This window comes from Acomys minous (genome assembly GCF_964271855.1).
Source record: "Acomys minous genome assembly, chromosome: 12".
In the NCBI taxonomy this organism is placed as follows: Eukaryota; Metazoa; Chordata; class Mammalia; order Rodentia; family Muridae; genus Acomys; species Acomys minous.
Window position 1 is genome coordinate 102131020 of NC_140493.1, and position 27500 is coordinate 102158519.

General features: G+C 37.0%; 1 protein-coding gene across 6 annotated transcripts in view; it reads right to left on the reverse strand.

Annotated features, from left to right (window-relative positions):
* The window catches only part of ABCA6 (ATP binding cassette subfamily A member 6), a 69891-nt gene that overhangs the window by 42085 nt on the left and 306 nt on the right, over window positions 1–27500 (reverse strand). For 5 of the 6 annotated variants that reach the window (XR_014773161.1, XR_014773162.1, XM_084750086.1 and 2 more), the window contains exons 1-18: window positions 26364–27500; window positions 25466–25539; window positions 25213–25313; window positions 23263–23467; window positions 22113–22271; window positions 20323–20426; window positions 19404–19630; window positions 16228–16369; window positions 13666–13851; window positions 11666–11813; window positions 10115–10277; window positions 8888–8946; window positions 4275–4385; window positions 3733–3908; window positions 3420–3539; window positions 3044–3182; window positions 2405–2495; window positions 1242–1381 (exon numbers count right to left, since the gene is read on the reverse strand). The exon at window positions 26364–27500 is cut by the window's right edge. Coding sequence is in view for 4 of the 6 variants with exons in the window: in XM_084750086.1 (XP_084606212.1) it covers window positions 1242–1381; window positions 2405–2495; window positions 3044–3182; window positions 3420–3539; window positions 3733–3908; window positions 4275–4385; window positions 8888–8946; window positions 10115–10277; window positions 11666–11813; window positions 13666–13851; window positions 16228–16369; window positions 19404–19630; window positions 20323–20426; window positions 22113–22271; window positions 23263–23467; window positions 25213–25293 (2251 nt within the window). In the remaining 2 variants the exon portion in view is untranslated. The remainder of the gene's footprint in view (window positions 1–1241; window positions 1382–2404; window positions 2496–3043; window positions 3183–3419; window positions 3540–3732; window positions 3909–4274; window positions 4386–8887; window positions 8947–10114; window positions 10278–11665; window positions 11814–13665; window positions 13852–16227; window positions 16370–19403; window positions 19631–20322; window positions 20427–22112; window positions 22272–23262; window positions 23468–25212; window positions 25314–25465; window positions 25540–26363) is intronic. The other variant, XM_084750085.1, reaches the window with a different exon arrangement.

Here is a 27500-nt window from a genome sequence, read left to right on the forward strand (position 1 = left end):
TCTACTCACTCATCAAAGCCAAACCCTGCAAGCCACTTTCTGAACGCACCCCATAAGACGGGCTTCTCGGCTTTACCACAGAGTCTTTAAAACAAGACATCTACTCTCTTCCATCTTTACTCGTCCCATGGTAGACCACAGCTAGTATCTTATGGTCTGCTCTTGTTCCCTGTTTCTGAAGTGATCTTCTTTATGCCAAGAGTGAAAGTACAGGTCATACATTAGCTCGCTCCTGTTTAATGCCTTTTAGTGGCTTCTCAATGCGCTTAGAATAAAAACCAATGTCAATAATCAAATATTCAAAGTCTCTCTGGCTACACGAGCAATTCATTGACCCTACATTTTTATCCATGCCTACCCGCACTCTGCTCACTCTCTTACCTGCTTCAGACATACGCTTTGCCTTCTAATTGGACTGCATTTGATTTTGTGACCTTTGACCCTACTCTATGTAAACACCGGCATTAGAATGTCTGGCTCACACTCATCAAGCCTTGTGTTTAGTTTAATCCCTAGCATATCACCACACACACACACACACACACACACACACACACACACACACACACACACGAGAAAGAGAGAGAGAGAGAGAGAGAGAGAGAGAGAGAGAGAGAGAGATATCTTGCTGCTGCTACACAGCAGGCTGAAAGCCCATGCTAACTAAATAAGCTGTCTTTTCCCTTGAAGAATAAATGCATGTACAATAAAATGAAAATACAAAATTACTTGTGGGAGAGGCCTTTTTATGTATTCCCCTGCACTCACCAGACACAGTAAATCTGCTTATAAAAACACTTACGTGAATGAGATTATTTTTTTCCTAAGCTTAGATATATGCTAAGTGATTTTTCAAAGCAAGCCAAAGGGGCTAAGAGTTCTTCTTCTGGCTTTTGTCCCTTAGCTAATGATGGACAGGGGAAGTAAACAAGCAGTTTCTCCACACTCCTCCTCTGGTGTGACTGCGAGGGCACTGACTCACACTTTCCTCCCGTGGTGCTACACTTCAATTGCCCGTCATGGTAACCTGCCAATATTTCAGGCTTTCTTAGGTTTTTCTCTGTCTTCCTTCAGGTCTCCTCCCTGCTGGTGCTCCCACTGGCCAATTACCAAATAAATACAGTGCACTCAAATCTTCAAGACTAAGACAAAATTTAGATCCATTAAACAACAAAAATTATGACAAATTTTGAAGGTTTTTTTCCCCTCTGATTTGATTCCATTATAGTCATACATGTTACCTGGAAACTTGCTTGTCCTTTCCAATGGCAAAATGTATACAAGCTTTTCTTTGGATTTTGCTTTTAGCTTGGCATCAGGGATGTGATGAGTGATGAAGGCTGTTAACTGCTCTGAATCACATGTTTCATTTGTATACAGACTAATATTTCCAAAAAAAAGAAAAATAATTAAATTTTTGTACAACACAAAAATTTGTTTGAATATTACTTCTCTCAATTTTATGAAACAAGAAAAATTGGTAATAATAACAATAATCCAGCAGCTTGAAATCTTGACATCTATACACAAGAGTAGGTACAAACTCAAACCAACTACAAATACACAAATACGTGCTCTGGTGGCATTGGCAGCATAGTGGTGAGCACAGTTGCCTTTGTGGCAAATGTTATGCATGTAGGATAAAGATGAACAAACGGGAGATGATCTCACACAAAAGAGATTTCTTAGAGAAAGTAACTAATGTACCTGGCCGTGAACCATCAGAGATTAGTGTGCTATCAAAGCATTCTTGGTTTGCTTTTCAGTGGATATTTTTGTCTTCAGAATCCTTTTAGCCTATACTCAGTTTAATTTTACACACAGTTATTACAACTCTGGGACCATACTCACTCCCTATGGATACTGGTTTCTGAAAGTATTGCCTTGGGTTCTTAAGAAAGAGCAAAAATACTGCAGTAGTATATGGATCCAATGTGGAAAATGGAGAATGAAATGGTTGAAGTTTAGGCTGCACAGAATGGCAACCTGGAAAAAGTATTCCCATATTGAACAAACAGCTTTGTCTTATAATGTAAATTTCTGCCGTACTTAACATTACAAGAAGCCAAGAAAATAGATAAATTATGTACTAAACAGTTCTCAATCCATTTTGTCATAGATAAAGCTTGAGACCTACTCTCTCTTAGTAATGTGCACCTCTGGTGTAAATCATATATATTGGGCTGGAGAGATACCTCAGTGGCTAGCAGCATGTGATACATGCCAGAGGACCCGAGTTCCATTCCTAGTCCCTAAGTCTGGTGGCTCACAACTGCCTATAACTCTATCTCAATGTCTTCCTCTGACCTCTGCAGGCACTGCCACGTGTGGCACACGGACACGAGGAAAATGGAAATAGATATTTTAAAATTACCTATTTAGTCTCTTCTCAAAAATCGTTTACCTTAAGTGATATCCAAGTCCCCATTTTCTCTTCAGAAACATAGAAGAACCTGTGCATTTCAGACTCCCGCTGGATAGGACCACTTTTCTGTCTGAGGAATGGGAAGCAAATGTGAAAGGATATTAACAGTCATTTCTTTTCTCTCTAGCAAATAAAGGTGAGAAACAAAAGGCTCAGGATTCCAAAGGAGTGCTCTGAGAGGCACACACGTGCCTGCTGGGCATTTGGCATTCTGAAACACATCTTGAAACACACATCCCAGCACTAATCTTTGGGAGCTTCCATCCACACTTCCCTAAAGGGAAACTAGGTTCCACTTCAGGTTACACATGAGTATAGTCTTTACCTGGACAATAAGGAATAAGCAGCTACTCATCACGTAAACACATATTCAAGATTTGGCAGTTTAAGTAAACACACAAATGATCTGAAAAAGGCCATCACAAGTTTTCTCATCTGCCCACAACCCAACAAATGTACAACCAGTGAGGAACTCCAGGACAGGACTGAGTCCCCTGTACTCTCTAGACTGCTTTGGAGCTGGGGTAATGAGAGCAGGGTTCTTACCCTAGGAATAAATGTCACATAGAAAATGCCCCAACGTTTTCATCATGACACTGCACTACAATTATCAGTTACCAGCATGGATGTCTGCCTCATCCATGAACTTAGTGCTGAAGAGGATCACACGATCTGCCCTACGTTCCTTCAGGAAATTCCACACTCGCAGCCTCGAAAAGGGATCTAGTCCCACAGTTGGTTCGTCTAGGAGCAAAATCTACAGAGGATAAAGATATTCAAAAATAGGACTCCTGTAAGTTAACTATTTCCACGCAATAGTATGGAAAATAAGGAAAACGTAACAAATAAAGATGGTTGTAGTGTATGTTTGTGTAAGTGGGCACAGGTTTCTTTCCTGGCACGTTGCACTACGGCAGATAAAAGCTCCTCCACCATTGGTGGTGAGAGAGCATGACATACAGTCCCCTTTCCTTCCACACATACTCTTACTTACTCGGGGATCTCCTAAAGCCGCGATCCCAAAGGTGAGCTTCCTTTTCTGTCCTTCACTTAAATGCTCAGCACGGTTATTCTGAATATTTTGCATGTCCAATTCCAAAATAATTTGTTGTACCTATAGGAGAAATGTACACAAAATGATCCATATTTCACAAATTTAACTGCCCATTAAAGAAGGTTTTTTTAATAGGATTTATTTGCCTAAATTGCATTCATAAGAGGGTGATTAAATGACTGAGAGAATTATGTGGTCACGATCGAGCGTGGTTGATGGGTGGGGGCTGAGAAAATGCAAGCACACAGTCTACCTCTTGCTCGACTTTCTGTGGAAGAATCCCTTTTATTTTAGCAAAGAGGGTGAGGTTTTCCTTCACAGTGAGGAAATCAAATTGAACATTATGTTGAGGACAAACACCAGTCATCTTTCTGACTTCCTTCAAGTCTTGCATTTCAGAGAGATTTTTATTGTAAACCGTGACTAATCCTAAAAAAGCAGAAGTTAAAATATATTTAGGTTATTAAGTAACCATTTTCATTTATACTTGGAGATCTCATTCAATGAAATCGTGGCATCTGCTCATCAGTATATAAAACCACAACGTTATTAACAATTGCTATTCTTGTCATAAGTACACGTTCACACAATGCAGCACATCTTCTCTGAGATAATACACAATGGGATAAAAGCCATTCCTGTGATATCTGAGAAGTGGGAAGTACATTCAAAATCATATAGTTATAGAAAACAACTTTAGATAAAGATTAGATCCATCAATCCATAGGATCTAAAATGGCAGGCATCTATCTGCCCCTGTTTTCATATCAGATACCTTGCTTTGCTTTTTCTTACCTTCTGTTGGAACACATAAGCCGTTGAGGATGTTTAATAATGACGATTTGCCTGCTCCACTGTGGCCCAGAATCGCCGTGATTTGACCCTCATATATATCAAAGGACAAGCCTGGTTTAGTATAAGAAATTAACATGATCAATAACAGAGAATTACACATGGCTAGTCTTGCACACAGAACAGGACAGCTGAGATTAATTTAGCAATACTTTATATAACATCCTATATGAGAAGTATAGCAACTTAAATAATGCTACCGACACAGTGACACTGGTAAAATACATACATCAATATGGTATGAGTTTAGGATCCAGAGATAGCAGGAGTCTGAAATGGAGTAAAATATTTATAAAGTAAAGATTAATAAATTACCTTTCAAATTAATTATAAAAGGGTGGATGGCTTAAAAATATTGGGCTGGGTATGGTAGGGTATGAGTTTAATCTCAGCATTTAGAAGGCAGAGAAGGCAGGAGAATCTCTGTAAATTTGAGGCCAACCTGGTCTACATAGAGACTCCAGGGCATCTTCAGCTACATGGAGAGACCTTGTCTCAAAAAAACAAAAACAAAAACAACAAAATAAAACAAAGCAAAACAAAAAACAGCAAAAACCAAAACCGCAATGTTGCACAACTAACAATGTACATTAGCAACTTTTACATTTGTGTTTTGTTTTTGTTTTTGAAACAACACGTAGCTGTGTGGCCCTGGCTGTCCTGGAATATTTGTTGTTTTTAAATTAAAAATTCATAGCATGGGCCACTGAGATGGATCAGGGAACAGAGGCTCCTACTGAGGCAGCCTCAATACCTGAGTTGTATCTCCAAAATCCATGGGAAAGCGGAGGAGAGGACCAACTCCAGAAAATTATCCTTTCACCTCCACATAAATGTTGTGGTCCACATGCCCCTCCATAAGCATATCTTGCACATGAGCGTGCACACACCCCCAATTAATTAAGAGGTAGATTAAATACAATAAAATAATGATACATAGCATTTTCAAGGGCAAGAGGAAAGTGGCATTGGCTGCCCTGGAACTGATCCTTATCACAGTAATAAATAAGTACAGAAGTCAATTTCCTCATCAGCAAAGTGTGAGAGAAAGTAATAAGACTTACATAAAATTAAGTATGAAAAATTTCACATGAAGTTCTTAACATAGTTGCCAAAACACACGAATTTATAAATCGAATGTTTGTCACTGCCATTTAGTTATGTTTACCTCACGTGTTTTTATTACTGGAGGTCAGTGATTTAAAATATGAATCAGCAATCTTTAAAATATGGGTCTTTTCAGTGACTTTGTTCCTATAAGCCCATCTTCAGGAGACAGCGATCTTTACATAGACATTAGTATCTTTAGGACAGTGAAGACTTAGAAATAAATTACATGTCATACATCAGTTGGTAGTTACTCTCATTCTGTTTCTCATAAGCAAGTTCTCAGAAGTGACCCAGAGTGGCCACAGGGACCAGCCGCGAGAAGAACATCCTAGAGAAGGCACTCCCTCCTGGCCTAGCCTTCCCATGAGTACTCCCACATGGAAAGCTCCCAGTGGGAACATTTGTGTGTTTATGTTTTGAGATGCAATGCTTTAATTTTTTTTAAAAATACTACTACTTCTGAAAACGGAAGAAAATTTTGAAGACACTTAAATATGCAAAGCTTGTGACTCTGAGAAGTGCCAAGGTAGTTCATAATGTGCTCTGGGATTTTAAATTAAGTTTAAAATTACTTTAATATACCCTGAGCCAAACTGAAAGAAGGATATGGCAGATCTGGGTGGAACTCAATGAAAAGAATTCCAAGAAAATGAAGCTGTTCACATTTACACTGGAAAGACCCAATCTCGATGGAATGAATGATATTGAGCTCAGATGTGCCCAGCTGTTAGAAAATAAACACAGTATAAGTAGAATAGACAAAGAATTCTCAATCTTTATTAAGGTTTGTGATCCATAAGTTTTAGCTTTCTGAGACTCAGGCTTTTGTAAAACTCATGTCTGACAGTTGGCAACAGTTGAACCAGGGAAGCTGAGATGAGCCAGAGAAGACCTTGTTAGGAGACAGGAGAGGAACCCACGAAGAACACAAAGTAGCAGAATGTACCGAGAAGAAAGGAAAAATGAAGCCTAAAAGCTACACTGAAAGAAACTCGTGTGTGTGTGTGTGTGTGTGTGTGTGTGTGTATCTATCTATTTTAGCCAGGGTCTCACTATGTGGCCCTAGCTGGCCCAGAACTCCCAATGAAGTCCAATCTGGTTTTCAACTCACAGAGATCCTTTGGCCTCTGCCTCCCAGATGCTGGGATTAAAGATGCCATTTGGATAAAGCAGCAGCCTACAGAATGGGAAAAGTTTTTTTTTACCAACTCCACATCCAGTAGAGGACGAATATCCAAAATATATAAAGCTCAGGTGGGGAGAGAGAGGGGAGATAAGGTTGAGGGGAGCAAGGCAAGGGGAGACAACTAGAGCTGAGGGACAGTTGAGGGATGGTATGGAAGCCTAGTGCAGTGGAAACTTCCTAAAATTTATGAAGACAATCCTAATGAAGCCTCCAAACAATTTGGCAACTGGAGCCTTGACTACCCCTCCCCCTCTTTCATCACCAAACAAAGCTTCCAGTACTGTGTTACATGTAATGAAGTTGTTGGCCAAAAGGGTCCCATTGAGATCTCCAAACAATATAGACTATTGCCAAGACTGTAAGTTGCTCTCCCACAAACAGACAGCAAGACCCCATTGCTGAAGACACTACCCACAGAACCCATTGAACATGGAGAGGTCAAGCTGGTGTCTATAGAACATTCACCTCTATGTTTTGGCGTCTTTGATAGGGGAATGTATTCTGCAGGGTCTCAAAAGAGAAACATAGGCACAAACCCAACCACAAAACCTTTGATCTACAATCGCCCTTTCCTAAAAAAAAATGTTCTAGAGCAATAGTGACACAAAGCTTGTGAGAGTAACCAATGTCTGATTTGATTTAAGACCCATCCCATGAGATGGAACTCATACTCAACACTACTTCAGCGACCAACCAAGAACTAGAGACGAGGTAGCCCATAGACCTAGAGTAAAACCAAATAATATTAATCTACAAAAAGAAAATTTAAAATAAAATGGCCCTTAATGATATTCTACTATACTTGTAGATCAGTGCCTGATCCAATCATCATCAGAAAAGTTTTTTCCCTGCAGCAGATGAGAACAAATACAGAGACCCACAGCCATACACTACGCAGAAAGAAAGACTTTGGAACACACAGCTCTAAATGAGATGTCCCTCGAGATCAGGGAACCACCACAGAATAGAGGAGGTGGGGTCTAAGAGTCAGAGGGGATGGAGGGCACCAGGAGAACAAGACTCTCTAAGTCAACTGAGCAAAGATCACATGAACTCACAGAGACTAAAGTGGCAAACACAGAGCCAACATGGGTCAATGGATATTATCATATACTCTGCATATGTTATTATAGCTTTTAGCTAGTATTTTTATGGCTCTCCTGAGTGTGTGAATGAGTCAGTCTCTAATCTGGGTGTCTTCTCTTTGGGGCTCTTTCCCTTCTGTTGGTTTGACTTGTCCAACATCAATATGATAATTTCTTTTATCTTATTTTATTTTGTTATGTTTTGCTGTTTCTCTTAGAAGCCTGGTTTTTTTTTTTTTTCTAATGAGAGTCAGAAAGGGAGTGTGTGCATCCAGATGGGAGTGGAAGTGGAGAGGAACTGGAAGAAATAAAGGGAAGGGAAACTGTAGTCAGGGTAGATTGTATGAGAAAAGGATCTATTTTAATAAGATGGGTGGAGGGAAAAGGGGTGTGTTTCCAGGCTAGAATTCATTTTTAATAAAAGCAGTTGAACCTCTAAAATGCAGCTGTTAATTGAGCTTGCTCGGTGTTTGCTGTATAAAACTATATCTGTTATAACACAAAATTAAATATTGGTTTGCCATGGAATGTTGATTTGTTAATTTAACTCACTGTCGAAATTTCATCAATCTTGTTTTGATTAGTGTTTCAGTTCATTTGTGCATCAGTAAATATGAACTATGTAAATTCCATGACTATCTAAAAGTTTTTACAGGCTCTAAAATTTTTTCCTAACAGTACCAATATAAAAATGTGGTTTTGGTAGCCATAGTAAAAGGCAAAATAAGCTGGGCAGTGGTGGCACATGCCTTTAATCCCAGCACTTGGAAGGCAGAGGCAGGTGGATCTATGTGAGTTCGCGGCCAACCTGGTCTACAAAGCAAGTCCAGGACAGCTAAAGCTGTTACACAGGGAAACCCTTGTCTCAAAAAACCAAAAAAATAAAAAATAAAACAAAATAAAATAAAGCTATGTTTTTCACAGTATTATCATATTTTTGTAAATTAATAAATCTTATGAAATCTCTGGGAATATTTTCTAATAAGTTCTGAATTACTATTACTGTCCAGTTGGTAGCGTTAGGTCACTTGTATTCTTGCTTCTTTCTCTTGTTTTTGTTTTCTGGTTTTTTGTTTGTTTGTTTTTTTGCCAATATTTTATATTTTCATGCTGAAGGAATACCAGGTTTTGGTATTCATAATTAAGTCAAGTAAAGAATGAAATATTTTATTTACCTTTCAAGGCTTCCACCTCTCCAGACTTTCCTTTATATTCTTTTTTAATATTTCTTATTCTGAAACAATAAAGAGGTGCATTATTAGCTATTACAGACAAGTAAAAAAAAGCACAGACAGATATAAAGGCAGATGTAGAAAACACTTTATAGTAAAGAATTATTTTCAATTAATCATTTCCTTTTAAATAGAAAATAAATGAGAATCTCTAACCTTCGGCCGTTTCGGCTCTGTCATTTGGCTTTAGCCTCACATTCACACTTACACAGCAAATACAGCAGGATGGTTATTGGATAAGAAGCATTGAAAGAGATTAAGTCTTATAAGAAATTCTATTTAAGCCATACATTATATGGTATAATGCCCATTGGCCTAACATGTCCTTGGTAGCTGGTCTTTAATATTTTATTTTAATTAAGAAACTCCCATTTAGGAGGAACTGGTGTTTTCCAGATTTCAGAGCTGAAAACAGTAATTTTCATTTGGGGAAGTCTTTCTGTTGTTTTTCTGGAAACGTGCAAACTTATGCCCCTACTGTCACAGAACATTCTCTTTGTGTGCCTTCTCTACACCCAATTTTTCTGTCTTAAAAGGACATTTAGCCAGGCATGGAGGCATATGCCTGCAAACCCCAGCACTTGGGAGGTAGAGGTAGGTGGAACTCTGTGAGTTCCAGGACAGCCTGGTCTACAGAGTTCCAGGCCAGCCAGGGCTACACAAAGAAAGCCTGTCTCAAAACAGACAAACAAACAATCAAACAAAAAACAAAAACAAAAAACAAAAAACAGAGCAAAACAAAAAATCTAAATAAATTTTTAAAAATTTAAGGAAAAAAAATCCAGAAACTCAAACAAGAAACGGCAAAGGTAGAAAATACAGAGCAGTGGCTCTCAACTTTCCTAACCCTGCGACTTTTTAATACAGTACCTCATGTTGTGGTGACCTCCAACCATACAATTATTGTTATTGCTACTTCATAACTGTGATGGATCGTAATGTAAATAGCTATGTTTTCTAATGGTCTTAGCCAACCCCTGTTGGAAAGGGTACGGAAGGGTCTGGACCTACAGATTAAGAACCATTGAGATAGAAGGGAATCCAAGTGTTCACATTGAAGCTGGTGAAGGCGAATGCCTTCCCCTCAACATTTGCCACAGACTCACAGATAGCTGTTGGTTAGCAGTCCTTTAACCTTTTCCTCAGCACAGCAGCTATAGATGTGCTTACCTGATGGCTTCTTTTCCTTGGTATTCTGGATCTACCGGCTCAAAATCATCAGAAGGAAGCTCAGGGTCCCTGACTCTCTCCGTGACCCCATTTCTATTAGGCGTTCGTCGAAAACATATTGAATTCAAGAAACTCTGTAGAGAACAACGGCGCTCATCCCCATCTAATTAGCCAAAGCAATAAAATATCAGAGCAATATAATGGGAAAATGCCTTGCTGAGGAAAGATGAAATATTTTGAACTTTCAAACATGATACAATTTTTCCCTTCAAGTGTACTATTACTCAGAAGGAAACAAATAAACAATCAAAATTTAAACTAACATTTCAAAAGTTAATATAATAGAACCTTCAAAAAATATAAATCAAATAATTTAAAAATATAATCTAAAAGATATCTATGAGGATAGGTGAGATCAGATATTCTAGAAACACAATTATTAATATGTGCACAAAATAATTATAGACATATTTAGAGTTATAGTATATATACATATACATACTATGTGTAGTTAAATAATTATATTTGACTGTAACTGGGATATATAATTATATATACATATAATTATAGTCAAATTTAAATAGGTTGACCATGCCAACATAATTGAACATAACACTGAACTCTACAAATTCAAATATAGTTACATGAATAAAAAAACACATTCAGAAATTCTATTTTTTTTCAAGATGAATACAATATTGTACATTTTTACTGATACAAAAGAAGTTAAATATTATTTATTATTAAGGATATTCTTATATAAGCCAGAAATCGGTCATAGTCATACAAATAAATACATAGAAATATATAAGACAACACTAACTATTACCAAAGTAAGGGTCTATTAAAAATTAAAAGCATAGGAATGAATATTCTGATTCTAACACATATAGAGGAACCTTGGGCTTATGTGAATATTTTGGTTATTGGCAAGAGAAAAAAATCAACTGTATAATGTATATATTTGTAAATATAAACAGAATGTGGAAATGTTGAGAATGATGACTAGCAAATAGTTATTAGAAAATGTTTATACAGTATAATATCCCAGTTACAGCCAACCATAATAGGAACTAATTATTGTTAGTTTATGAAGTTATCATCTGAAGTGCTTCCTGGTGTGTGATGGTTTCTTCCTTGCGTATTACTCTCTGGCATCAGGTCCCTCTCCTATAATGCCTTGTTTTGCTGCCCCCCTACCTGTTGCCCTCATCTTCTTCCAGGAGCCCACCCCTACTCTCTTGCCTCTTTTGTACTTTTTCAGGTTGCTCTGATAGAAATTCTTACTATTGATCTTTCAAAACACTTTGAAGAACACTTGAAAGGTAGGAACACTTAACATAAAATTGTATCTCAAAATTAATTTGTATTATTATTTAAAATCAAAATAATTTTACATAAATATTATTCACTGTAAAGTATAGCTAAATTAATTTGGACTGAGATTATAAATTTAGTCTCACCTCTAACACTATTTTAATATAATTTTAAGAAAACCTTTTTCATGTAATCAATAACTGAAAGATGAGATAAAAATCCACTAATACTTACACAGCAAGATTTTGTCAAAATACAAGGCCAAAACCAAGTAGATAAGACCATCAACAGCCAATATGGAAAATGTCGCTAACATTACATATGATTCTCCTGAAGGGTCTGGAAATACTACACCATTCATGTTATAATCCAGAAAGATAATCTAAGATTCAAACAAAAATAATAATAAAGTCCTAAACTCATAAGTTGGCATAGTACCAATAATTATTAGTTTACAAGTTAGCTTTATAAATAGATATTTTAATAAAGGTGTTGTAAATAATATACAGTAGAATAAAGCTACTGGAAATGCAAGGTTGAGTCAACATTTAAAAATAAATTAATATAATTCTACATACAACAAAATAAAGCATGGAGGGGGAAATGTAATTAATCTAGTAGAGGCAGAGAAAGCATTGAGAAAGTTAAATATCCATTCACAATATAAGTAATTTCTTTATAAACTAAGAAGATGAGATGTCTTCCTTTTTATTATTTTTTAGATTATTTATTTATATACTTATTTATTATGAGTGCTCTATTTGCACATACACCTGTATGCCAGAAAACGACATCAGATTACATTACAGATGACTGTGAGCCACCATGTGGTTGCTGGGAATTGAACTCAAGACTTCTGGAAGAGTAGACAGTGCTCTTAACTGCTGAGCCATCTCTCTAGCCCCAAGATGTCTTCTTGAAAAGCCATGTTTAACAGCAGAATGTTGAAGGTTCTCCTTTGCTACCATTTCTAGTCAATGTTATAGTAAATGTCCAGAAATATACAAGTCAGGGGCTCACAAGGGTCCATAACTCCAGTTTCAGGAGATTTGATGCTCTCATCTGGTCCTGAATGTATGTATGTAGAAACACATACATACATATAAAATCAAGATAAGTAAACCTTTTGCATAAATCTCTTTCCATTAAAAAAGAGGAAAGCTAACAAAAACTGAAAAAAGACTGGTACACAGCAAATGTAGGAAATTGTTATAAAGTAATATGGAAAATATAAAAAAACTCAGTAGCAATACAAAGAAAAGATCTTAATAGACAATTTGCAAAAGAAAAACATAAAAGTATGGTTCATTAAAATGTATCCAATTTTATCAAAAGTACAGAAAACACAAATTAATGAGCATAATAATAAATCACATTTTTATCAGAGTGGCTAATATTTGGATATTAAACAATAACAAATCTTGGTGAAGACTGAAAAAATCATCATTTTTATAAATTCAAATGATGCAACCATTTTAGAAAAGTAGTGACAGCCATGAGTGTTAAAGTATGAACACACTAGTCCTGTTATCCAACTCCTACAAATACAACAAACTGAACCAGTATACAGAAACGCATGAAAGAACTGTCATAATAGCTTTATCAAAAAAGAAATCAAAGCCTGGAATTTTTACTCCCAGTTATCAAAAATAATAATAATATGAGCACACAATAAGATGGCATATGACACTACGTTGTAGTTATATGCAAGAGTATGCATGAGACCTAATGACATAATAGTGAGTGAAAAAGTTAAATATTTTAAAACATATACCGTATAATTATCCATTACATAAATTTTACGATGGATGAAACAAATATTTAAATTTTAAAACCTTAACTTGGCTGATCTTAAGCAGCAAGGAGGTAATTTTCATAAAATGGTTACCTGCTGAAGGATAGCATACTTAGAGGTACTTCAGGATGAACTCAGTATTCTAGGTCCTGGGCGTTCGTAAGTACACTGGGAGGACGTTACAGAGTCTGTTGTACTATGTTCTTACACCTTCAAAGATTTTCATTTACACAGCAAAATGCCTTAAACAGCTTTACACAGAATTTTTTTTAATAAACTAACAATTTTTATTTTAACTCTTTTACTTAACGTAACAAGTTTGGCTTTGTAGCAGGAAAGTTACTCTGGGAAAAAGCTCTTGGTTAGGACCAGACTGGACTTCAAAGAGCCTTCAAAGGTTAATTCCTTTGGAAGCACCAATAGTAACCTATGTTTTTACCTTAGCCAACCCAGAGGTAAAGGCAAAGGGGCTGCAGATGCTCAGAATCCATTCCAGAGGGGAGGGGAGTTGCGTATAGAGTACAGTGAACCCCATACACCCCCAAAGGAGGGTAAAGATAAATACGATTAGATTGGTGAGGACAGCTTTCTGTAACAGGACAGCCATCAGGAAAGCTACAGCTATCTGAAAGAGAGAAGACATTAGCTGTTTGTTACAAGTGAAACAAAGCTCATTACATCCTACAAGATGTTATCAATGAGAAAGCGAGAGGAGTGTAAAGTTATAACGTCTCTCTTCTGCTTTCAGATTTTTTTTTTAAAGCAGGATCCTTACAGGCCCTACCCATTTGCTGAGTTTTTGTTTCTAGAGAAGAGATAGGGAAAACTGGAAGATGACCCAAGGATAAGGTAGAAAAACAATATTGGAGAAATTGAACAACACTAAATTACTGTGCTAAAGAAAAGTATTCGTCTACATGACTTCTACAGGAAATATCCTAGAATAGGTGAGAAAAATATAAAAAACCACTGTTCAGAGAAGGATTGAAAGAGAGATGGGCAAGAGAGAAAGGACAGAAAATAAAGAAAACCTAAAGAGGCTGGGAGTGATGGTGTGTGGAGATTGTCAAGAACAGCAGAGGCCATCTGCCTCTATGGGAATGTCACAGTGAGTCCCATTAACTTGTTAAATAATACGTGTTAATAATTATAATAAACACTGTTTGTATTATATGATATTTTTAAAAATTCATTGAGTATTTCCAACTAAAAACACTGAGCTACTCTCTTTCTGTTCCCCTAAACCCAATCTCCCAGTCTCATCCACAGCTCTATAGCAGAGCACCTATGGCAGCTTTCCCTGTCTCCCAGCACCCCCCCCCCATCTCCTGTGGTTAGCACAGATCTGCCATTTCTAACCTTCCTCCCACCCCTTGTTACTGTGTCCCAGACCCCAACTCCAGCAGGCACCCTCACCCCCACTGCTTATCCAATGGTCAGTCCTCCCAGACAAGTAGGCTGAGGACCCACATGTCTCCTACTGCTTCTGAAGTCCAGCCTCCCTGTCTCATCCCCAGCTCTGTAGCAGGAAGCATGCCTTGATCTCCTTTTTCTCTTTGATGCCATCCCCAAGAGATCACATACACCTTCTCCTCTAACCTTCCTACCCACAATGCATTGCATCCCAGTATCCCAGCCTCAAACACTAGCAGGCATTCTCAGTGAACACACCAGCTGAGCAGGCCAGGGAAGCAGGCAACACACATATATCTCACTCTCCAAAAATCCAGGGAAGAAACAGAAACCAAGAAACAAAACACCCACCCAACACACACAAATGCAGAACCCAGGACCTAGACCTATAGTCAGATGCCTAGACACTGTGATAAAAACACAATCAGTAGCAGTCAGACCAGCATGTCTCCACGGGAGCCCAGCTGTCCTACCACAGAAGGCCATGAATATACCGACAAATCTGAAGCACAAGAAAAAGACCTTAGAGCAGCCTTTAGGAATATGATAGCAGTCTGACAGCACACCTGAAAGCTCTAGAACACGAACAAGTAACCATACTGAAGAGGAGTAGATGGCAGAATATAATCAAACTGAAGGCGAAAGTCAATATAATATAGACAGAGACTACAAAGAACCAGTGAAACAAAGAGTTGGCTCTTTGAGAAAAATCAACAATATGGAACAACCCTCATCCAAATAAAACGAAAGGAAGAATATCTAAATTAACACAATCAGAAATGAAAAGTGAGACATAACAATAGACACCAAGGAAATCCAGAGAATCATAAAGATAAATTTAAAAGGCTATACACTCCATCATATTAGAAAATCTTTTTAAAAAATGTTTAAGTACCACTTACTAAAGGTAAATCAAGGTCAGAAAAACAATTTGAATTATATATGAATACATATATATATATAATAACACTACTATATAACACTATATAACTATAGTGTATAGCTATATACACTATAACCCCTGTGATATAGATGCAGTCATTAAAAGTCTCCTGACCAGAAAAGCCCAGGGTCAGATGGTTTTAATATAGATATTTCAAATTGTAATGGTGAAGCCTTTAGTTACTTAAATGAGTGAAAAACTAGCTTGCTAGGCTGTTACTACTACTATTCAAGTTTGCTTTTTATTGCATCATGGAGAAGTCGAATTGCTTTTCATTCCTTCTACTCTTCCTTTTGCTTTTTCTTCCATTAACTTTAAGTATTAATGTATTATTTTCACTTACATTTACTGAAAATGGTGGCATAAAACTTAAAACTTATCTCCATGTGAAAAAAGAGAGGCTCAATTTACTTGGGTTTACACTACTTTCTTATAACCATTGAAATTTTCTCAAGCAAACACATACATGTGTATACATGTGCACACACACACACACACACACACACACACACACACACACACACACACACATACCCACACACTTACAACATGAAAAATAGCTTCCTAACATCCTGGAGAATTAATGTTTGCTACACATAGCTAAGATCTAGTGTATAAAAGATGGTAATAAATGCATATACTTACCAAAGATAATCCATATAAGAAAAAGAGTGTAAATATGACCAGGAAACCAGACATTACTATAGTCTGGGTAGATATTATGATAACTGCAATGAATACGGAAATTATAAAGATGAAGCCAGCATAGATTAAGCCCCAGGACAGCCTAGACAAAAACAAAAGGCATTGAAATTTGTGAGCCTTCTAAATAAATATTTTTTAAACCACAAAAGCACCTAAATAGCAACCCAATTCTCTTGTCTGTGCACCTTAGTTTAATAACTATGATACTGAAAATATGGCAGAAGTCCATTGTGTGTGCTCCTCATCACAATTCTCCATCTTCCCTCCCCTGAGGTAATCGCTTTGACAAACGCCCTCCTTATGAACCCCATGCATTCTAATGGCCTTTATCACACAGTAATGGTGAGTACCAAATATTAGTATAGCACTTAGTATAGCACCAACCAATGGGAGAGAATGTCACAACCAATTAAGTGACTATTATCCAAAGTACGGCCTTGCTGGTGCTTGAAGTCCAGGCATCAATATGCATCTACAGTACAAATACAATGATCACTGTATAAACTGTAGGTTTTATGCTGTGTATATTATATCTTATGATATTGTATGTGTTATGATATCCTAGTATTCTTCTGACCTTAGATAATTGCTTTCTATTTTTCTTTCTGTTGTAATTGTGCAAGGAATTTTATTACATTTGTTTTTATGTAAGATGCAGAAGAATATGTCTACAGTGAAATTACTGAATTAAAGTTTATGCCATCAGTTTTATTAGATATTACCAAATGACCCTAATTGTAAAGCTGGAAAAAGACTTAACAGTGATGGTCAGTCAAATGTCAATCAAACAACTCTACAAGCATCAAGATCTTGAGGAGCCCAGCAGGCAACACTAACACTCTCCTTTACAGAACACGGAAAACCCACTACTCCACAGATGGCATCACGTTTCCTAATTCTGCTACTTACTTCTTTACTTAAATGGATAAAAGTTATGACACACCTTTACACATCTTTACACTTTTACATTATTTTGCTTTACATGTGTTGATGTTCATATTTTTACAGGATATTTATTAAAGAACAGCATCCATTAGATAAGACAAGATGATAAGGGTGCATGAGTCCAAGATTCTCATTAACAAATAATAAAGCTGTAGTCCCTCTCATTAGTTAATGGGTGTGTGAAATGTCACAGAGTAAATCATCGACAAGGTACAAATCTAACTGCAGTCATTAATTCTGTACACGGTTCTTTCCTCTGTTTAAAACCATAAAACAAAGCCAAAAATGCATTTTTGCAACAGTGCACCCCAGTTAGCTGGATTTGCTACTTCTTTATTTATTTTTTAAATTGTATTTATTTATTTATTTATTTATTTGTTTTGGTGTTTTCAAGACAGGGTTTCTCTGTGTAGCCTTGCCTGTCCTGAATTTCTTTGTAGACCAGGATGGCCTCAAACTCACAGCGATCCACCTGCCTCTGCCTCTTGAGTGCTGGGATTAAAGGTGTGCGCAACCACCGCCTGGCTAATTTTTAATCTTATATCATTATATTGAACTGCCTATGTTAGAAACATCAGCATTTTTAAAAAATGTAACATATTCTGTAAATGTACTTCCTAAGTGCAGAAGGTGACTGCTTCAGGTAGGATTGGGAAAATCACAACGTAGGAGAATTATGAAATAAAGACACTAAAATAATTACTTAAAACAGGAACTAGCTATAGGGGTTAAGTAAAAGATGATATTAATGAACTTATGCAAAATCTTCTTGTTCACAAAGAAATACATGCACCAGACTTTTAAAAACAATGATTACATTTCACATTAATGACATTAATAGAAGTCATATTTGTTTCCAATAGATGTCTGATACTTGGAAAAGATGCTTCCAAAGCACTTTATATCTTAGCTCCAAGGATAGACATATCAATGCATTTTTCCAGGGCTTAATTTATATGCATGCTAAGAATCATCCCAAAACTACATCAGCATCAGAACATTTAATATCTACTTGGTCTTCCTGCCTGGCTGACTGGTGCTTCCCTAATTTAAGGAGAGTTGGGCATTCTGGTCCCTAGGACTTGCCTTGAACTAAAATAAGTCCCTTCTACTGAAATTGTTCTCTTCTCTCTCTCTCTCTCTCTCTCTCTCTCTCTCTCTCTCTCTCTCTCTCTCTCTCTCTCTCTCTCTCTCCTCTCTCTCTCCTCTCTCTCTCTCTCTCTCTCTCTCTCTCTCTCTCTCTCTCTCTCTCTCTCTCTCTCTCTCTCTCTCTCTCTCTCTCTCTCTCTCTCTCTCTCTCTCTCCCTCCCTCCCTTCCTCCCTCCCTCTCTCCCTCTGTCCTCCTAACAGACCTGCATGAGGGTTTATGTCCCTTCCTTTGTCATTCCCAAAGCTCCCACTTTATAAAGACACAGTTTCCTCCTTTTCTATTTTCCATTCCACATACATTAGAACTAAAATTATCCTTGTTAGTAAATATAATCTATACAGAAATAAAGGTTTCTGGGCCATAATTTTCCTTCAGGGAACCTATGAGCTGCCAGATTGTTCAATAAATATTCATCCAGTCCATTCATAGAAACATATACATATCTCTCAAAGTTAATGTGTTCATGGAGTGAGGCAAGATACAAATTTTATCACATAGTTCAAGTACCATTATTAAGTCCTTCCTGGCCACCAGCCTATATGCTATGTCTTGGTCATACTGCATCACAACATACAGCATTTGCTTGTTTCTACGCATCCCTGATTGTCCAAGCCCATGATCACACATCTCCTCTACAAGGCTGTTTTCTTCACATAAAGAAGTGTGGATAAGTCAGTTCATAACTAGAAGCAGGTTGGGTAGAACTGCCAACAGGTATCCACCGCTGAGGCCCAGCTCTGGCATGCACCGTCTACCTGACTAGGCAACTGACTGCATTATTCTCCTTTGCCTTACTTTCCCCATTTACATCCATGATACCATAGAGGAAGCAAAGAAAACTGTCAGCATTAAGTCGTGTTCAGTGAGTTACAGTTACTATCTTTCATGGGAGATTTAACAAATACTAAATCGGGGGGGGGGGGGGGAGGGGGGGAAGCCAAGTAGCCCGCATGTCAAATTTAAACTGTGGCATTGTAGAACAATAACACTTTTGCTGTTTTATGATTTCTCTGTGACTCACCAGAATGCAGAGTCTTGTAGACCCATTATTTTCATCAATTGCTTATACTTTTTTCTCTCTTTAGTAACATTGCGTGATACAAAGTATGTAAATGAGGAGAAATAAAGCAAGCAGAATAAAATAAAAAATTCATATTGCATAAGCCCTTTAGAAATAAAAGGTCGTATCTTCATATTTATCGCATTAACAGACATCAGCTCCTCCATCACAGAGTGGTTTGTGGTGATCTAGAGAAAGACATAAGCAAAGACGGATTAGAGGATATAAATTGACAAAACTGGAATAAGTGTTGGAGGTTGCACTAATGTCAAGTCCCTAGTTTTAATGCTGAAGTCTAGTAACACACAATGTTCCCCATTAGAGGAACCTGGGAGTGTTGTCTTGCAGGTTTCTGCAAAGCATTGCATAACTGGAAGTTTGAAACCAAGTGGTCTCTTTCTTGTTTAAAAATTTGAGTTTGCAAAATTGCCATTTTGAACGTACCCTTCTACATTGCGTGTGGAAACTTCATCCTTACTATAATATTAGAGGTTTGGGGAAGTAAGTCACCCGGTCCCACCCTCACAGATAGATGAGTGACTCATCAAAGAGTGGGCTTGAATGTCCTAATGTGCAATGTGCCCTTTTGCTCTTCTGCTGAGTGAGAACATAGTGCCTTCTCTTTGCCCTTTCAGCCCTTCTGCCATGTAAAAATTGTGAGACTGTGCCATCTGTGAGGAATGAGCTTTCTGAGGCCTCATCATATACTTGCCTGACGTAAGAACTGTGAAAAATAGCTATGTTCTTTATTAATTACCCAGCCTTGGTATACAGTTATTGTGGGGAAAATGAGCTTGTGACAACAGCATCTTTCATTAAAATTTTGATGTCTCTAAAATTAATTATAGTGACCGCTAGAGCTTTTCACTTAAGCACTTACTTCTATAATAGCCGCATCAAGGGCAGTTTGTACAGCCACAAATCCTTTCTTCCAGTATTTGGACAGCACACATGAAACACCGTTGTATATATTCCAGCAACGATCTGCAAACACAGGGGAAAGTGTAATGGCCGTTATGGGATAAAGGCCAATTCGGAATGAAGAACAAAAGCCTTTAAAGAGAAAACGATTGAGAAGAGACTCCACTGGTCGGAGCTTTTGACCTCATAGGAAAGGTGGGCATGGTGGTGCACACCTGTAATCCTAGCACTCAGGACGCAGAAGCAGAATAATAATGGGTTTCTAGGCCAGCCTAGGTTATCTGCCAGGACACCGTCTCAAGCAAAATAGCAAGCAGTCCAATAAGGTAAATTGAGAGAGAGAGAGAGAGAGAGAGAGAGAGAGAGAGAGAGAGAGAGAGAGAGAGAGAGAGATATTCCCAGTTCTGTGCCTAGAGGTTGAAAGTGGGATATGTGCATAGCATAAGAGGGAACTTTTGTCCCAAAAATAACCTAAAATTATCATAGCAAAATGCACACCTTTGGGTGGGAAATGGAGATGCTAATGAGATGCAGTGTTTGGAGACTAGTGACAAGCTGTTGCACAGAAACATAATGACTAAGACAAAGGGCTAAAGCCCTTCTTGGGGGAGAAAGGTAATGGGGGAGGAGGGCGTGTCCCCTATATTCTGGAAGCCTAGGGAACTTTCTTCCCAATATTTTCATGTGGCCTCTCCTATGATGTAGCATAAGAAGACAGCTTTTATTCTGCATTTGAGTGTCTCTGGAGAAAAGATCCACAGATCTATTACTACTTAATTTATAAAGACCACTTCTGCCTTTAACCTCATCTCCTCACAAAAAAATGACGTCATCCTAGAGGGGTTTCCGGGCTACCATAAATATCTAAAGGAGTTCTGTTGTCTTCATCGTCTTGTTTTGTTTGTATGCTTTTATTTATCCTCCTTCCTCCTGCCCCTGACTAGAACAACTCTTACAGACAGGCTCCATTCGCACCCTCTTCAGGAACTCAGGGGGGAGTAGCACTCTGCACGTGGTATGTGAATATCACACGGATGGCACCAATTGTACAACCTCCAGAGTCTTTTAATCCAAACGCCTGCCTCCTTTTCAGCTGCCTCTGCTGTGTCACCACATTCTCCCTGAACAGCTTGCATTCTCCGGGCTATATCAGGAGTGCTCTCTTAACCTTGGACAACTTCCATATGCTTGCCCTGATGATAGTAGTTCAATGGCTATTTGTGGCCTACATTTTACAAGATACCCAACAGGACCTAGCCCTTATGCGACAGCAAAATCTTTCTCCCCTCCCGCCCCATGGCTTTTCTTGCTCTTCTTCCAGCTGGAAGCTTGATAAGATGCTCTCATGCCTTCATCCTCTTAGGACACAGCATCTCTAGCTCATCACGCTTGCTGTTCCTTCGATCCTACTTTAAAATTTAGTTCCCTAATCCAATTGTCGATTAATAATCCTGGGCATGAGATACCACAAGTCCCTTCCATTGCACTTGCTACTAATTACTCAATGCTTGTCAAACCTCATCTGACACTGGAATCTAACCATTCCCTTAGACCCATGAGCTCACCAGATGTGTGCTGAATTATTCTGCAGTGTTGTAAAATCAACCTCTAAAATGAACACAAGTAAAGCAATAAAATGTTATTCTGTTCTCGCCAATGAAATTCAAGGTACCTGTTACCCAACCCTATCTGTTCCCTCTTGTAGAAAACATAAAGACGGTTGCAATAGGGTTTTATATGAAAAGTTACCTGATAAATCTTCTTTCATAATTATATTTCCATATGTTATAAATACTTCTAATGTGTAAGAGAAAGTGTCATTAAATACAACTCCAAAAGCATATGGAACATTCTCCAGAAGCACGCTGTCCAAGTCTTTTTTACTTGGTACACCAACGACTCTTGTTCCTGTGTAATATAAAGGAAAAATAGGTATACTGGATTATATAGTATTCCCCCACAACAGAATGTGATATTAGATTAAGCCATGGTTTTATAGACTCTTCCAATTAAATTAAACACACTAAAGGGCAACCTAAAAATATTTTTTACTGTTTCAAATGACAGAATCAATTTGTGCTTGAGAATTATATGTTTTAATAAAACAAGTTATAGAGGAGGGAGACCATCATGCTTGTGACATAAAAGAGTGGTTACTTATATTTAAAAGTATAATGCTCATATATTGTTGTTGTTGTTGTTAATATAACCCAAATGATTCCTCAATTCAGCCTGAAGCAAAAACAATTTACAGGACTTTAGTCTTGTGTAGACACAAAGATAACAAATAGACTATAAAACAACCAGGAATTTCATTAGTCAGAAATTAAATAATAAACAGCCAGACTACACCCAGGTTGCTCAAAAGTGAAATATGTGTTTTCTTTGTCTTGGTTAGAAAATAGGACCAATTTAAAATCACAACTTTTAAAGATTTTGCATTCTATAGTACATATAGGGAAGAATATCACGTTCAGATTACACAACATTAGTGCTCTCACTTATGAACTTATTGTTAAATAGCCATGACCTAATTACTTAGATTTTTAACAAACTGTAAATCTTAGTCATTGCTTATCCATGTTAATACATACACATACATTCGCCAATAGCTACATATCTCCCAGTTGCTGTTTTGCAAATTTGTAAGTTTTTTGCTTTTTCTATGCTACAATATAAAAATGTTTCCATAAATTGATCCCCTATCTACCTGAAAGAATTTAGAAATCTGTGGGAAAAAAACAATACCTAACCAGATAATATGCTATTTGGATACTTGAACTTATTAAAAGGATGTTGGACTGTAATTTCAAACTAGTATGTACATATCTTATTAAAATATAAATATAATAAAATACAAAAAATAAGACTAATTCTTTCTTGTCAATGGAATATTTACCTTTCATAGTTGGAGCAAATGTTGTTTTATTCATTATCTGTTGGGTTATATTAGATACTGGTGTGTATACAACCATTATAGATGTTCCATCAAATTTATCTATTCTTCCAAGATCTTGAGAAGGGGTTTCAGGGATGTAACTATTATGTTTGAAATATGAAAAGAAACCCATATAGAGTCCTATTATAATTGGGGTGCTCCATTCCTATAAAAACAGTTTTTGAAAGAGAGAAATAAGCCAAGATTTATTTCTATTCAAATTGGTTAACATCAAAGAATTCTGAAGACAAGTTCAATTTTTCTATATAACTGGCTTCTCATTGCTGCTCACTCTTCAGAGAAAGGAAAACTCAATGAAGAACAAGGTCTGAATTAGCAGCCACAGGCACTGCTCTCTGATCTAAAGCTTTACAATAAATCATGAATGATTTCAGAAGTCAATTGAAAACATAACAGGATACTTAACAGTGTGGCAATCTTGTTTGCTTGGAAAGCCAATCCTAGACATAATGCACAAAGTATTCCAGATCGTATTCATGATGGCAACTCATAATTTTTCTTGCTAGCTGTCATATTTTTATGAGAAACTAAAGGAAATTGGTTGAAACTGCATGGGAGATACTCTGTAGTAAATCACGAACAGCAACAATTTATTCCTTCATGATACGATGCTTAGCACATACTCTTGTTTTTTCAAGCAATTGAGAATCCTTCTTTAATGCCTCAAAATACCTCTCCCTAGTCTGACAACCATATAGGGAAAATATGAGGCAGTTACCACAAAGCACTCTCAAAACAATGTTGAAAGAGAAGATACAGTTGAACTTCGCATTAATTAAACATTTCAGCTTACCAATGCCAGAATTTATCTGCACACATCAGTTATGTCCTTCTCTTTGGAATTTCCTTCTAAATATTGACACCATGTTCATTTCTTTAAAAGGACCACACTAAGTTAGTACAGAATAAGGGTTTGACTATAACATACCCTTAGATACAAGTGGGAGCAGGTGGTTGAGTTCTTTGGTATGGACAATGGAAAAACACTTCCAGGTCTGGTTTGTAGACCCTTACCCAACCTACTACACTCTCTGTCTCAATTCTTTCTCTTTGTCTTATGAGTAGTTCAGCAGAGGTTACCAGGATCTGAGCAGATGTCAGAGTCCCTAGATGAAGAAACTACCTGGATGAATGGAAATAGTTTTAGTCCCATTCAACCTGCTTCTCTTCTACTACTGACTGTACTAAAGATGGGGAAAACTGAACACTTGCCATGTGTTAAGCTCCTGAAATTTGTACTACTCACCATTTCTCAACCCAACTTCTTAGTACAAACCAACAGTGCTATACTTTTGTAATCCTTGGAAATAATCCTTATGTAGAAAATCAATAGTTTTGAATATAAAACAATAAAATTAAAAATTCTCAACTTGGTAGCCTGCTATCCTTCCAAGAAGAGACTTGATACCCTATGAGCATATACAGGAGGAGGAGGTCCCCCTCAGTCACAGTCATAGGGGAGGGGAGTAAGGGGAAAATGGGAGGGAGGAAGGAATGGGAGGATACAAGGGATGGGATAATAATTAAGATGTAATATGGATAAATTAATAAAAATATATTTAAAAAAGAAAAAAGTCTCAAATTATACTTATCAAATTTTGTATTATGACTTGGTTCCCAGTGTGGAATATGTGATAATTTAATCTTTTTTACAATTTTCCATAAAATTAAATTTTTACTTTATCACCTGTTTAAAAATGTAATACTTTTAGTCTTTGTAATTCTGTGGTATTGGTTATAGACTGTGATGAGTTTCTCAATTCAACAACTACACAGAGAAGTACCTATGCAAAAGTAATAAATATAATCTGCTGATTAAAATGTTATATTTTTAAAGAATTGGGCAAGGAAAGAAGAACACAGAGGAAAGGACGGGCTGTCTGCACATACCAACAAGCTCTCTCTTTTCAGTCTCCATTTCTTGAGTAGATTCTTATGCAGAAGTGCTCGTGTTTGCTGATACACACTCATCTCCGTCAGGCCCTTTTCACCTGCTCATTAAGTGAACAAACAATAAGCAAACCAAAAATTAAAAAGCAGAAGTATAATTGGAAACACCTTGACTGCGTTTCTCATTCAAATAGTTACTACACTTAAGAACTGTAGTGAAGTATTACTGCAACCATTTGTGACTGAATTTTACCTCACATATATTCACTTAAGCTGTGTGGAGAGATGGATGATGGTGAAGATGTGGGAGTGGCTGTTATCACACTTCTACAATAAAACAGAACATTCCAATTAGAACAACGTCATTAGGGTGCAGAACATGCATAGTTACATTTTAAAACTGAATTTAATCGTGTGAATAAAGTAATCTATTCATTTCATTCCATTAGTGTTTATTCTTGTTCCGTGCATTTTAGAAAAAAAGTCCGGGAACTAATCTAATCAACAACAAAATTTCTGACTGCTCAAAATGATAAGCTACGTTCATCTGATACAATCACAATGAAATATGTTGTGATATTCATCATGCGGTTGAAATAAAATAAAATTTTAACTGAATAACTTTTATCAAAAGATTAAAATAATAATACAGGCTTGAAATTACTTGGCTCTGACACACAAGGAGAATACAACTTCTCTCAATTTTGTGACTATAAATGTCCTTCAAAAACTATGAAAGTACTAAATAAGCTTGACAGAGAGAGAGAGAGAGAGAGAGAGAGAGAGAGAGGGAGGGAGGGAGAGAGAGAAGGAGAGAGAGGGAGAGAAAGAAAGAGGAAAGGAGGGAGAGAGAGCAAGATTGAATAGAAAAGTAATTTTGCTTGGAAATTTTTCAAATAAACAAAATTTTAAAACTTTTTTCGTTTTTATAGTTTTTAAATTTAATCTTTCCTACATTTACATAACAAAATGTTGTGCAGTTTTCCCTTGGCTACAATGAAAGCAAGCTAGAATCTACTGCTAATATCTACAAACTAAAATCTGGTTGGGGAAAATCACTCTAAATATTTAGGTATCTGAAAAACAGATACCTTCACAGTATGCACCCATGTAACTGGCAAAGCACAAAATCAGCACTAAGCTTTACTTACTGCGGAGAGGCGCCCTGTTCCCTGGAAGCAGTCACACCGTTCTCTTTTTTTCTTGGGCACCAGCGTTGTCTCTGGTTCCTGATAGATTTCTTAAGTAGCTGGCTACCCTCAGTTCTTACTCAGACTGGTTTCTGAAAAGGGATGTGGTCAATCCAAGCTGTGCGCGGTGAATCTGTTCTGTTTTGTGTTGTGTCCCCTTTTCCTGTAACCCGGTTAGTCTCCTGGGAAAATACTGATCTGTGATTGGTTGAGACTAAAACAAACCCTAGGTCTGTTCATTCAGCCTTTCACCTCCAGGAAAAATAGTGCAAATAAGGAAAACCTGTACAAACCCTTCAATGTGATGAGTTCAAGATGGGAAATAGGACAAAAACAAGAGTAAAAATATTAACTAATCAAACTAAGTCTTTAAACTTGTATGAGAAATATTAATTCATGTTTTCTCACTATGCATAGCTAAGCACAGATGTCAGTTTTCAACTTGGCAAATGCATGCTAAGTGGGAACAATAGATGAGGATGAAAATTTCTTTTCTTTTTCTGTTTTTCTTTTAAAATTAAAGCAAAACACATTTCTACCTTGGAGAAATTTCTTACAGTAGACAAATGAATTATTTTTAATATTTAGTATCTCTCCTATTCTGTTCATAGTCATGCAGGATTTTATGAGTTATGTAGACAAATAAAATAGATTTTATGTGAGGAAAACACATAAAAGGATTCTGGTTTTTGTGCACTGATGCTAGTTTACTTGAAATCTATTCTAGTCTCACTGCATAGTATATCTAAAAGGCACTGAGAACTTTCTGACCTGCCACAGCAAATGGCAAACAGGAAAGCAAAGTCCAGGAATTGGGAAATCTCAAATATTTGACATGGCTCCTTATCCACATGTGTTAGTAATCATAAATCAGAGAGATGTTCCAGAGTATAGAGGACAATTTTAGGGCAATAACAGTTACAGCCATGGTAATATACTTGGCAAATAATTTTACTTTTAAAAGTAAACAAAAGTGAAATATCTCATCTTTTACATTGAAACTGTCAAAACAAACAAGTTAACAGAGGTGTTCCAAAGTTTTGAGGACTGTGGGGGAAAAGGCCACAAACACTTAAAATTTTGTTTCAATAGTAAAAC